The sequence below is a fragment of the Columba livia genome, chromosome 1 (genome assembly GCF_036013475.1).
Source record: "Columba livia isolate bColLiv1 breed racing homer chromosome 1, bColLiv1.pat.W.v2, whole genome shotgun sequence".
NCBI classification, from domain to species: Eukaryota; Metazoa; Chordata; class Aves; order Columbiformes; family Columbidae; genus Columba; species Columba livia.
The window spans coordinates 7,882,252-7,894,300 of NC_088602.1; the positions used below are offsets into that span (position 1 = coordinate 7,882,252).

The following is a 12,049-nucleotide window of genomic DNA, read 5'->3' on the forward strand; positions in this document are numbered from 1 at the left end:
GGGGAGGGGAAGCCTGTGGAGCTTGTCCGCCTTTTTCATACTTTTTCTACACGAGGAAAATCCAAACAATCCATCCCGTTTCTGTTTCTCTCTCTTTTTTTTTTTATTTTTTATTTTTTTTTTCCAGAAAAAGGGGGAAAGAGACTGAGAGAGGCTCGTATTGAAGCCAACCAGCTGCGCCTCTGAGCGGGAAACCCTGGACCGATCTCATGGCTTTTTATTTCCCTAACACCGCGTTATCTCTGAAAAAAATGAACGTTTTGTGAGGCTCGTCCCCTCACTCTCCTCGTCCCTTTTTCACGAGGTGGCTGCTGTGCGAGGGAAGAGATGGCACGAAGTAAATGACTCCAGCAGAAAGCAAATCTGCTTTGCCAAAGTGCCCAGTGAGCAGCAGCGCTGTCACTTTAATAATTCCAGGTCAAGGGATTGCTTTCCTCGTTTCCAATCCTCTCTTTTAATACATGGGAGGATCAGAGGGACATTAAAGACCGTAAGGCTGGGTGGCTTGCAGATAATAAAAATGAAAGTGACTGGCCAGTGACTTCTGTTGGGTAAGAGGGTGATGTTGGAAGGCTGTTGTCTGGTGAGGAGAAAGGGACCTTTCCTGTCTGCTGTGTAGTCACCTAATACATAACTAGCAAAATCCATTCAAGAAGTGAGAGAAGTTAAAGAGTCACTTTGGATTGTTTTTGTCTTCCTCCTTATTTGGATTATTTGGGCGTTTTTGTCCTGCAAATAATATGTTTTTCAGCATGTACAGGTGGAGTATTGAGACAGCTGCCTAGAGATGGACTGTGCCTTAATTGTATTACATAAAATCTACTAATTTTCAAACTTAGCTGTCAGAAGAGGAGTTATAATAAGGTTTTATATTGCCGAGGAACATTTTCTTTTGTATTTTTATAGATTCAAATATATTTTAAAGAAATTGAAAACATCTCAAAAAAAAAAAATCAAAAAGCTTCTTTTTTTCCCGTTTTTTATTGTTTATGGGAGGCATCGGAAGACCAATACAAGAAAACAGCAAGTATTGATAGAAATGAAGATTGAAGCTGCACTTCCTAACTGAACTGTAACAGTGTTTTGCAATAGATAGCCAGTTCCTGACCTCGCAAAGTGTTCCAGTGTTACATCGTTAATACCTGTTAATAAGTGCTTGCAACCAGATTCAGAAGTAGGAAGAAGAATGCCAGTCAAGAAGAAAGGTGGGCTATGAAGCTTCATATCTCATTTTGCATCTTCGTTTTGTCAGAATGTTGATTTCTAGTACTTACAGTTTCAAATTAAAAGTGTTTTAATGGGGGCTTGAAATTGTTTTTCTTTTGCGCTGAAAAATGGGAGAAAAATCTGCACGCTTACGATAATTTTAGGAGTGGTTTTATGCCGTGTTTTAAGCCTCGTCATGTCAAATTTTGCCTCAAATAGTTATTTTGTAAAGATCAGCCATCAGATCTTGAACAGGCACCAAGACAAAAGCTTGGCATTTAATGTTGTGAGAAGCCTCTCTTACAAACGCTAATGAATTTTAAAATCATGGGTTTAGTCTATTATCTATTCTCTACATGTTTGGCGGATAAACATCAGGCATCAGTAGCAGCATAAATAAATAACAAAGTTTCAAGGCTAATTTTAAATAAAAGTTATGAGAGTTGGGTTTTGAAGGCGATTTGAACGTGTTTTATTTAAACGAAATTTCAACTAACTTTGATTCCCATGATACAATATAAAAGTATTAGTACTATATTTATGACATCGTATGGCAGCACTTAAGAAAAGATGATCAGCCTTACATTTTGCCTCCTGAAGTTTGTGATTGTAGCAAGTGTAGAAACAGCTTTGGAAAATGTGGTTTCCTGTGTCCAAACAAGAGTTGGGGAATATACGAGGTCAAATTCTTACTCTGAAAACACTTGTAGACCTTAGGTTATTTCTGGTTCCCTGCAAACATGACACTGATTTGAAATTTCAGAATATGCTAATAGAAGAAATGGCACGTGAACCTTTTCTATTCACCTGACCTTTGTCTTTGGATCTGAAATATCCCTGATGATACCAAAACCTGGAGGAAGGAGCAAAAAGTGAATGTTACACAACAGAAATGGGGACGTAGTTGATGTGACTATAAATTCTTTTTCTTGTTGGAATAACTCTTCAGTATCAGTTATGAGTTAACATTTACTATGTAAATAATGCTAAAAACACACGGATTACTAGAATTATTTTTGTGCAAAAAAGCAATACAAGGGATTTTGTGGTTGTGTTTTAACAGATGACAGTGTAGAAATTAATTTTCAAAATGGGATTATTTTAACGAATCGTGTTGTCATTCATGTAATTGCTCACAATTGTGTGTAGTAAATACGGGAACATGCATGGAGAAGCACCATCCTTCATCATTCATCCTGCTGCGCTGTAAACGTGTCACCCTGATGTCCTGGTGAGGTTTGCATCCTCCACCTGTTTACAGAAGGAAAATTAAGACTGTCTTTTCATATTTTAAGTCTTAATCCTGAATTAGGTGGTTTACACTAAGGAAGTTTATGTGCGGGATGTTTAGCTGTAATTCAGTTTCAGACTGTTTGCTGCAGGATTTTTGGGGTGAACTCCGATGGGCTCCTTTGTGCAGGAAGTTAAGTTGGCAACCACAGCGGTCCCTTCTGGCCTGAAAAATCTGTGGATTTCCTGTTTGTTTCAAGCCAGTCTGGGTCAGTCTTAATCAAGGCTTTATTTTCTTCATCTGTCTTACGAGGATATGTATTTTGACAATTTAAAAATATAAACTCAAGAGACCAAAATATCCTCCTTGAAATACTTTAAACTGTCGCATCAATCGATATACTGAAGTTACCAGTGTGAATGTATTTGAGTATTAAAAAGATATTGCTAAAAATGTTTTTAAGTGCATAAATTGCAGGGTTAAAAATGTTAGTCAATCAGCAACCTCAGTGCTATTTTGAATGACTTTGTCTAGTTCATGCAAAGGACTTTAACTTTCTAAATGTAATTAAAAGCATGCTGGAAACTATAATTTAAAAAAAAATTGGCTATTGTTACAAATAATCCATAATACTCCTATGAATATTAGGGTGGTTGAGGGGATTTTTTTCCTTTCCCCCACCCCCCATTTATTTTCTTTATGCTTTTGACGGTGCTTTGTGTCTAACTAGTTTTGTATTTCTGTTGATTTATTTTCCCTTTCTGGCCTTTTGTATTCGGGAATTCGTGTCTACTGTCTTCCCCACCCGTGCCATCTGCAGAAATCCTGGTGGGACACTCTTCAAGGCTGTGCTAAAGTGTGTATTTCAATAGCAGTATTAAGGACAGGATTATCCCTCTCCCTTTCTATGTGTTGCTATTTCGGATTTGATCAAAATATTCTCCTAAAATCAGTCTCGAGACAGAGAAAGCTGTAAAAACAAGTTTTAAAATACCCTGATATTTATCAGTGGAAGTTGTTACCAAACACTGCTTGCTTTGGCATTGGCCGGTTCTGGGTCTTTCCAAAGAACAGTGAAGCATTTTGAGAGTTTGCTTTTGAAAGACCTCTCACATCCAGTACTGGTCTTCACATTTCACATAACTTTGGACCTAATTTATACTTTACTGCTTTACACTATGTCTGCTATCTTCCTTTTCAAAATCTAGGCCTGTTTAGTCAGGAAGAAAATAATTTACTTAGGAGTAAAAATATATAACTTTAGAGGCAGCATTGATTTCTTCTGGCTGTGAAAAGAAAGGCTCCTGCTTCTGATCATGTTTGTGTCAGGATGTGATTGCCTGATGTGCTAGAGGGAAAGGACTTTGTTCTCTCACTTCATTCTCGAGGGAAATAAGGCTCCACGTTCCCTGGAATATTCACAGAGTTGGCATGTTTGCTCTGAGTCTCAGGAAAAAAAAAGGCAAGGCTGGAAAGGGAGAACGGAGTCCCCTGCAGATGTTGAATGTGCTCCTTTTAGATAAGGGGTGAGACTTTGTATGGATTAGTGCACTATTGCTGCGTGATCAAACAAATGGCCTTTCTTTTTGGCTTTTGGTTGCTCATCTTTCACTTAAGTACTTAACATTTTAAATTGAAGCAGGCTTTTGCTTTTAGTTACAAAATCACCTGTTGGGCGGTGCCATTTAGAGATGATGGGGGTGAACAAATTTGAGAAATAAATTCATTATTTTTGCTTTTTACTTTCACCAACAGACTAGAATAAGTTAGAATGCAACTATTCGTAACAGATTGATGGAACTTCTTGAGGAAAGCTTTGCTTCAAAGTAAGGTAGTACCACCATACCGGAGAAGTGAAGTGAGGTTTTTGCGTGTTTTTTAGATGTCTTCTCTCCCTCCCCAAGTTATTTAGCTGACTTGATTTCTGTTAACTGCAAGGGACTATATTTAGATCTGTAATAGCATATATTTTGATTTCCTCTATGGAATAGTTAAGAGCATAAAATGTTACTGTAATTCACTCATGTCTTTCACGGTGGTGGAAAGAACCAATTAGCTCCATGCTCCTCTGCGGTGGAGACCAGATTCCAGTTTTGGACCCCTGCTTGTGGTTCACATGGAGATGGCAAGAACCCCACATCTAGACGCCTGGTTGCACATGTGCTTCTAGACTAACCCTGTCATCATCTTTTCACATCTAGTTATGTCTAGGCAGTTAAAGATACTTGAATGCTGGGATTTATACTGCACTCGTCCCACTTTCTGTTTCTGACAGTGAGAGGAATTGTCTCTTTAGCCAGCTGATAAAGGCACGCTGATTCTGTTTGTCATGGAACAACTTTTTTCATCGTGCCTCTTATATAAATACCTTCAAGGCTATGTTTTATTGAGCACATCATTGTCAAGAATTAAAAAGAGTCTCAAGCTGATCCCATGTGGACTTCATGTGTGCCATTTAGAAGAATCTGACAGATAAGCTTTCTGAAATGCTCCATTCTGTGGTGGGAATGCTAAATTTATGTGGCTTCTCTGTTGAAAGGACAGGGTCTAAAACCAGCCCAGCAGGAACTTAAGCTAGGACCAGCCAAAGCTAGGTCCCATTAATGCCCTGGAGTTCTTCATGCACCTGATTCTGTTTAAACTGGCAACTTTTTTTTTTAGGTAACAAAATTTAGGTTCATAACGTTTTATGATCAAAAATGTTCCCCAGGTTCCAGTATAGGTTGGGAAATTACATATTAGAGAGCAGTGTAGGGGAAAGGGACCTGGGGGTCCTGGTGGACAACAGGATGACCATGAGCCAGCACTGTGCCCTTGTGGCCAGGAAGGCCAATGGCATCCTGGGGTGTATTAGAAGGGGGTTGGCTAGTAGATCGAGAGAGGTTCTCCTTTTCCTCTACTCCGCCCTGGTGAGACCACATCTGGAATATTGTGTCCAGTTCTGGGCCCCTCAGTTCAAGAAGGACAGGGAACTGCTGGAGAGAGTCCAGCGTAGGGCAATGAAGATGATGAAGGGAGTGGAGCACCTCCCTTATGAAGAAAGGCTGAGGGAGCTGGGTCTCTTTAGTTTGGAGAAGAGGAGACTGAGGGGTGACCTTATTAATGTTAATAAATATATAAAGGGTGAGTGCCATGAGGATGGAGCCAGGCTCTTCTCGGTGGCAAACAATGATAGGACAAGGGGTAATGGGTTCAAACTGGAACACAAGAGGTTCCGCTTAAATTTGAGAAAAAACTTCTTCTCAGTGAGGGTGACAGACACTGGAACAGGCTGCCCAGGGAGGTTGTGGAGTCTCCTTCTCTGGAGACATTCAAACCCACCTGGACACCTTCCTGTGCAACCTCACCTAGGCGTTCCTGCTCCAGCAGGGGGATTGGACTAGATGATCTTTTGAGGTCCCTTCCAATCCCAAACATACTGTGATACTGTGTGATACTGTGATCTTAGTGAATGTAATTGTAGGCTCCTTACAACAGAAAATCAAGCATGTATTGGAGATTTTAGTTTCCCTTTTACTTTTAGTAAGTCATTGGTATTACAGGCTTTTTGTCCTTTCAGTTGCTGAATAAGTATTCTGAAATAAGTACGTGGCTAAAAGGCCACTTTTTCGCCCCAAATTCTATCCAGCTGCCTCTCAGATTTTGCAGTGGATGGACAAGGAGCAGTGTGAAGCTGTAGGTTATGTTTACAGACTGTGCAAAGAATAGTTTTCGTTTTTCAAGAGTTAAACTAGCAACAAAAAATTGCTTTCTAAACTTTGCCAACTTTCACCATAAAGCTTTCATTTAAAGATGTAGCTGCTTTTGTGGCAGGAATCTTCTTCCAGCCAGACATCATTTCCTCTGTGAGAAACTGAGATATTTGTATTTGTATGTATAATACAGAAAAAGTCCTTGTTATATCCACGCAGGCTGTAAAGCTAAGTGGACTTTGGACTGGGAATAGTGAAATTTATATTATTTTTGCAGCTCTACCATTGTCCTGGTATTTATAGAATCATAGAACCATTTTGGTTGGAAGAGTCCCTCAGGATCATCAAGTCCAACCATAACCTAAATCAAGCAGTAAACCATGTCCCTAAGAACCTCATCTGAACATCTTTTAAACCCCTCCAGGGATGGTGACTCCACCACTGCCCTGGGCAGCCTGTTCCAACGCCTGACAACCCTTTCTGGGAAGAACTTTTTCCTAATATCCCATCTAAAGCAGATGTTACCAGATGTTATCAGCTGTTTAATGCAGATCTGTCCCATTTTAGTCAACTTACACCTAAGTAGGATGCCCAGCTTGTTGTCCTGGAGGGCTTCTTTGGTCAGCAGAGAGAGATCCACCTTCCAAGGGCATTTCAACCCACCTAAGGTTTGTGTTATCCTCTTGACAATTGTTATCTCCTCTTTCTCCATAGACCGTGGAGGGAACACAGGGTAACCACATTAACTCACTTGCCTCAGTCAGACAATGTCTCAGTCTCATATAAACTTCAGTGGAAAAACCATCTCCTTAACTGAGATATTGAGAGCTGACGCTGTGTGTTCTCTGAGTGCTACAAATTAACACTATTCACTATTTTGCTGAGAAAAAGTTATAAATTATTTTACTCTTGGCCACTAGAACTGAAGTCAGCCATAGTGTGGATACAGGCACAAGAGACAGCTGTGCATCCTCTCCTTCATTCCTGTTGAGTGCATATTGCACACAGTAGAAATAGTGGTATCTTGCATTGTAAGCTATTTTTTTTTCCTACACATCCCCTCCTGAATTTGTTCCAGATGGCCAAGTTTGATGTCAGAGGGTGACCATGGAGAAAAAGCTGAATTTGTAACTAGTGGCCAAATGTGATAAAAGACGATTTTGCAGTCCCTGCTTCAGCAAAATGAGAAAAATCTGCCTTACTCAGATTTGCTTATTTTGGTCAGGTCATACCAGGTTCTTGCTTCTTACAGGTACTGAAGGTTTGTTTCACTGTAGTTTGTTTCACTATGGTTTGTTCTTGTATTTACTGTAGATTAAAACAATGCCAAACAACATCTTTATAAAATAAAGACGGTGTTTTCTCTGGCCATATTCATCCCAGAAGTAGCCAGCGAAGCTGCCTTGAATGGATGGGTGGTGACAGTAGTAGCCAACATACAAAATATGTGAAGAAACAACTGGCTTTTTAATGGCTGTGGTCCAGGTGAACTTTTGGTGGCATTAAACTCATTTTGCCAGGGTAAGTTAGTGCAAATGTCCTTAAATCTGTCTTCACTTTTGGGATGAAGAGGTCAATGCTTCCTTCAAAACACATTTATAAGAGAATTGAATCATGTAGAGTTTCCTGGAAAGTGAGAACCTGGGCTATTTGTAGTTTTACAAACAGAACCCTACACTTTATGTTTTATACGCTCTTCTCTCCCCTGGCTGTGGCGTATATCACTTTATGCTGTAGTGGAATAATTCAAGTCACCTTCCAATTCGTTCCTAGGTGTTGTGCACGACGATAATCCTGCCTTGCAGGTGGATGCTGAGCTGTGCTTTTAACAAAGAAAACGCCAAACCACCACAAACAACCCCCAAAACAGACTTTGGAGATCTACAAATTCAATTGGCAAACAATGATAGGACAAGGGGTAATGGGATCAAGCTGGAACACAAGAGGTTCCGCTTAAATTTGAGAAAAAACTTCTTCTCAGTGAGGGTGACAGACACTGGAACAGGCTGCCCAGGGGGGTTGTGGAGTCTCCTTCCCTGGAGACATTCAAACCCGCCTGGACATGTTCCTGTGTGACCTCATCTGGGTGTTCCTGCTCCATGGGGGGATTGGACTGGATGATCTTTTGAGGTCCCTTCCAATCCCAAACATACTGTGATACTGTGATAATTGTTTAATGTCTGAAACACAGAGTTCATTTTCCGTTGTCGCTTGGAGGTGTTTGGTTTATCAACTCAGAGACTTTAGTCTAATACAAAGGTTCATAAGTGAAAAGTTCCCAATCGAGTGTCAGAAAATGTGAGAGCACAATGCGTATTTTGGTAATAAATAAAGGTGGCTTAATCTCATTCCATTCCATCTAGAAAGATGTCAGTGTTACTGAATTAGTTCTGGATTTTCTTAATTCCACTTTTTTTTTTTTTCTTTCATGTGAAATAATACTTCTTTTGTATGAGCTTGGAAGTTATTTATTCCAGAACAGACATCTTTCTGGTTTTGCTTTCTGTCTCATTCCATTTATCACATTTAGGATAATTTTGATATTGAATGTTTTCTTAAAGTGAAAAAAACCAACAGAACAAAACAAGAGCAGCTGTGTTACGTGTATAAATTCTGACTTTTATAACTATATATCAAGTTCCACTAGTCTTGTGTGTTACATACAATTAGATTGTAAGCTCTTCAAAGCAGGACTCCTCAATAATTTTTCACCGTTATGATGTCAATTTATATTTATTCTGCTGCATAAATAAGAGGTTTTCATTTGGTGCTACATCATTTTTGGGCTTTGTGGCTTCATTTTTCATTCTGTCTTCATATTTGCATTGTTGATTTTAGTATTAATATTTGTACACCTGGATTTTAATGTCGTGACACTTGAAAGGCAGAAACAAGAAGTCAAGGTGAAGCTACTTATATTTGCAGGGTTTGTGTAGTTTTAGGAGTCTCAGGGCATCAGAATCTGCTCGGTCCACTGTCTGAGACACAAACAGCCCGTGTAGCCATGTCAAGAAATATGAGAAAGGATCACTAACGAGCAGGCCCCACGTTACCTTTAACGTGGATGGGTAAAAAATAGCTCAGTGAAAAATATGAATGGCCCTGGTGGGGCGAGCAGCTGATCTCAGCAATTGCTTAAAGCCCTGAAGATAAGTGATGTGGTGGGAAGAATCCAGGTCCCAGAGTCAGCCACTGAGAGTGAAGATGAACAGGTTATATACTAACACTAAGTGGTTTTTTTTTTCCAAGATATAATTGTAGTTTACACAAAGGGGTGAGCAGAGAAGCGATTTCCGTGGGATTGCAGGGGTCAGATATTGCTGCCAGGGGCACTAAAGCAAGGCAGGAGTGCAGCTTGGTTTTCAAGATGCTTTCTGATAAGCAGAAGTGCTGGAGAAAAGTTTGTGATTTTATGCCGAGGCAGGCACTAACTGTTCGTTATATAGTTATCCTGTTCCTTGAGTAAGTACAGGTAGTCATGTTTAAAAGAATGTATTTAAAGTGAAAAAATACGTAAAGGCAGCAGTTTAACAGAATAGATTTGTGGTTAGATGTTGTAGAATCAAGTGTGAGAATACTTGGACAACAAACTTACACTGCAGCTAGTTATCATTGATAATTGAAATTTTTCTTAAAGAACCACTTTTCTATATAGTAAATTAGACATAAAGTCTGATTCTTAAAAAGCAAGCAAAAAAAGAACCCAAACACTCTTTTATTATCATCACTTCCCTGGTCATTTGTGTGTATGTGTGTTTTGTTTCATAAAGTTGCCACTACTGTCCAGCTTCATCCACCAGTGTCTGTTCTGCAGCATTACTGGGTCTTCAGATGGAGTTTAGAGATTGTGCTTTAAGATAAATTTAATTCCAGAAAAGAAAACAAGAGGGTTTGGAAATGTAAAACGTGTATAAATGTTGCAGGAGCTGGAACTGTTTAGCCTGGGAAAAAGGAGCCTGAGCAGGGGAGGGACGTGACAAGTCACACAGTGTATAACAGGCTGTAAAGGGAATGATGGTGGCTTGCTTTCCACATCAACATCTGGAGGACAAGGAGCAGCTGGCCTGATGTATAACAAAAAAGATGGAAATTATATAGTAGAAAAAAACCTAGAACCTTTAAAGCCTGCAATTAGATGGTGAGGGAGCTTATGGACTTGATGGGGGTACTGGTGACTTTAGACAGGTATCGAAGGGACGGATGTGAGTCTGGTTCCTTCTGCACAGCAGGGAGGTAAACAGAGCTCCTGCAGGCTCCACATGTTCATAATTTCTTGGAGAATTCAGCTGACACATGGCAGCCAAGCTCATGCCCTTCTGAGGAACCTGACTTGCAGAGCATTTAGCCCTGCTCCTTGCATCATCTGCACAAATCAATATTCTGTAACAAGAGACTGCCGGGCAACTTCGACCCTTTGATCACTACCCTTTGCGCTGGCTCTTTGTGCAGCTGCACGTGAAACCCGCTTGGTTCAGAGCTGCCTGTCCTCCTCACCCTTGGCCAGTTTCCCCTGGCATTTGGGTTATTTATTTCACGTTAATATTCCTGAGCACATCCTATTGCCCGGTTCTGCAAAATTTGCTGTGGTACTCGCATACCAGTTCTTCACATAGAATATCTGGGCCATTTCTTGTCTGCTAACAGCATCAAGGTTTCAAATAACAGCTCTTCACAACCAAACTGTTCCTAAATTTGTGTTTTGCAGGAACACAGAGAATTCACCGAGGTTATGGTGAATTTGGGGAGGTCGCACTTCTTTTTACAGTTAGTGGAGATCGAGGGCAGCTCAGAATGCGACCTTCACTTTAAATATCATTCCTTGAAAGAGTCTGTCCACTGATTAATCTTCACAGACCATGTGTCAGTGTCCTCTCTGTGCTGATCTGGTTCCTAAATGCTGAAACCCCAGAAATAAGCCTGCTTGGTAATCCTAGAAATGCTTGAACCCCCCTTTTTCTGTCCACTTGTTTTCCCTAGCAGGACAAAAGATGGGTTTACGTGTCATGCATAGTTTTAGGAGCTGTTATTTTTAAGCCTTTTGCTTGTTTGTTGTCAGTGCTCATCACACGGGGTGATAGTATTATATTTGTCGCATACGTAATGCCTTATGTCTCCTCAAGGTTGCGTAACCCATATGTTGCCTTTTCTTGGTAGTTCATCAAAGTCCTCTTGTGTCTATGAAGGGCCTGAGATGCTCAGAGCTTGTGGGTTTGTACAGGACCACATATTCCCAGTCTGTCTTCCCTCTGTGCAATCTGGTAGATTAATTTGCGCCTCAAATGGATGTTTATATGTAAATATTTTATGATTGTCATTTGTCTGACAGTTTTCAAGCCTTTTGAAGCACTGTAGCCTACAGATTGCGTTTTTCTCAACCGTCTTAGTGTACTTTTTCCTTGTGTTTCTGTCTCAAATTTAACTGGCTTACACTTCCAGTTTAGAAACTTCAGGTTTTAAAATACAGTCTCATGTAGGAGTTTTAAAGCTCGGGTGTGTATACAGAGCATTGCAGACTAACAGGATTTATTCCTTTGTGTTCGCTGTTGTGTGTAAAGATTAAGAAAAGTAAACGAGTTGCTGATGGCTTTGGCTTGGATCAGTCCCAGGGCAGGTTGCCTGGACATTTCTTATAAAATATTGCATCCCCTCCCATTGAACTATAAGGACTTTTGGGTTTTTTTGAGTTTTCTAGAGCAGAGGATCAAATCAAGAGACCTTAAAATAATTAAGGCAGGGAAGAGTGTTTGCTCAGACCTCTGGCTCTGTTGTTGATGGCCATCTAAACTAAGGTGTGTACTCCTAAAGTAGAAGTAGTTTTTGAGATCCTTCTAAAGTTATCAAAGTTCACTGAGAAAACTTCCTTGTTCCCTTTCCCAGTGCTCTGATTGCATTTCTCTCACTTCTATTTTGGCTGCTGTGT

General features: G+C 40.1%; 1 protein-coding gene across 10 annotated transcripts in view; it reads left to right on the forward strand.

Moving 5' to 3' along the window:
• The window catches only part of DLG2 (discs large MAGUK scaffold protein 2), a 1,055,145-nt gene that overhangs the window by 532 nt on the left and 1,042,564 nt on the right, over positions 1-12,049 (forward strand). For all 10 annotated transcript variants that reach the window (XM_065049757.1, XM_065049758.1, XM_065049759.1 and 7 more), the window contains exon 2: positions 128-1,205. In XM_065049757.1, the coding sequence (XP_064905829.1) occupies positions 1,187-1,205 (19 nt within the window). In that variant the 5' untranslated portion in view covers positions 128-1,186. The remainder of the gene's footprint in view (positions 1-127; positions 1,206-12,049) is intronic.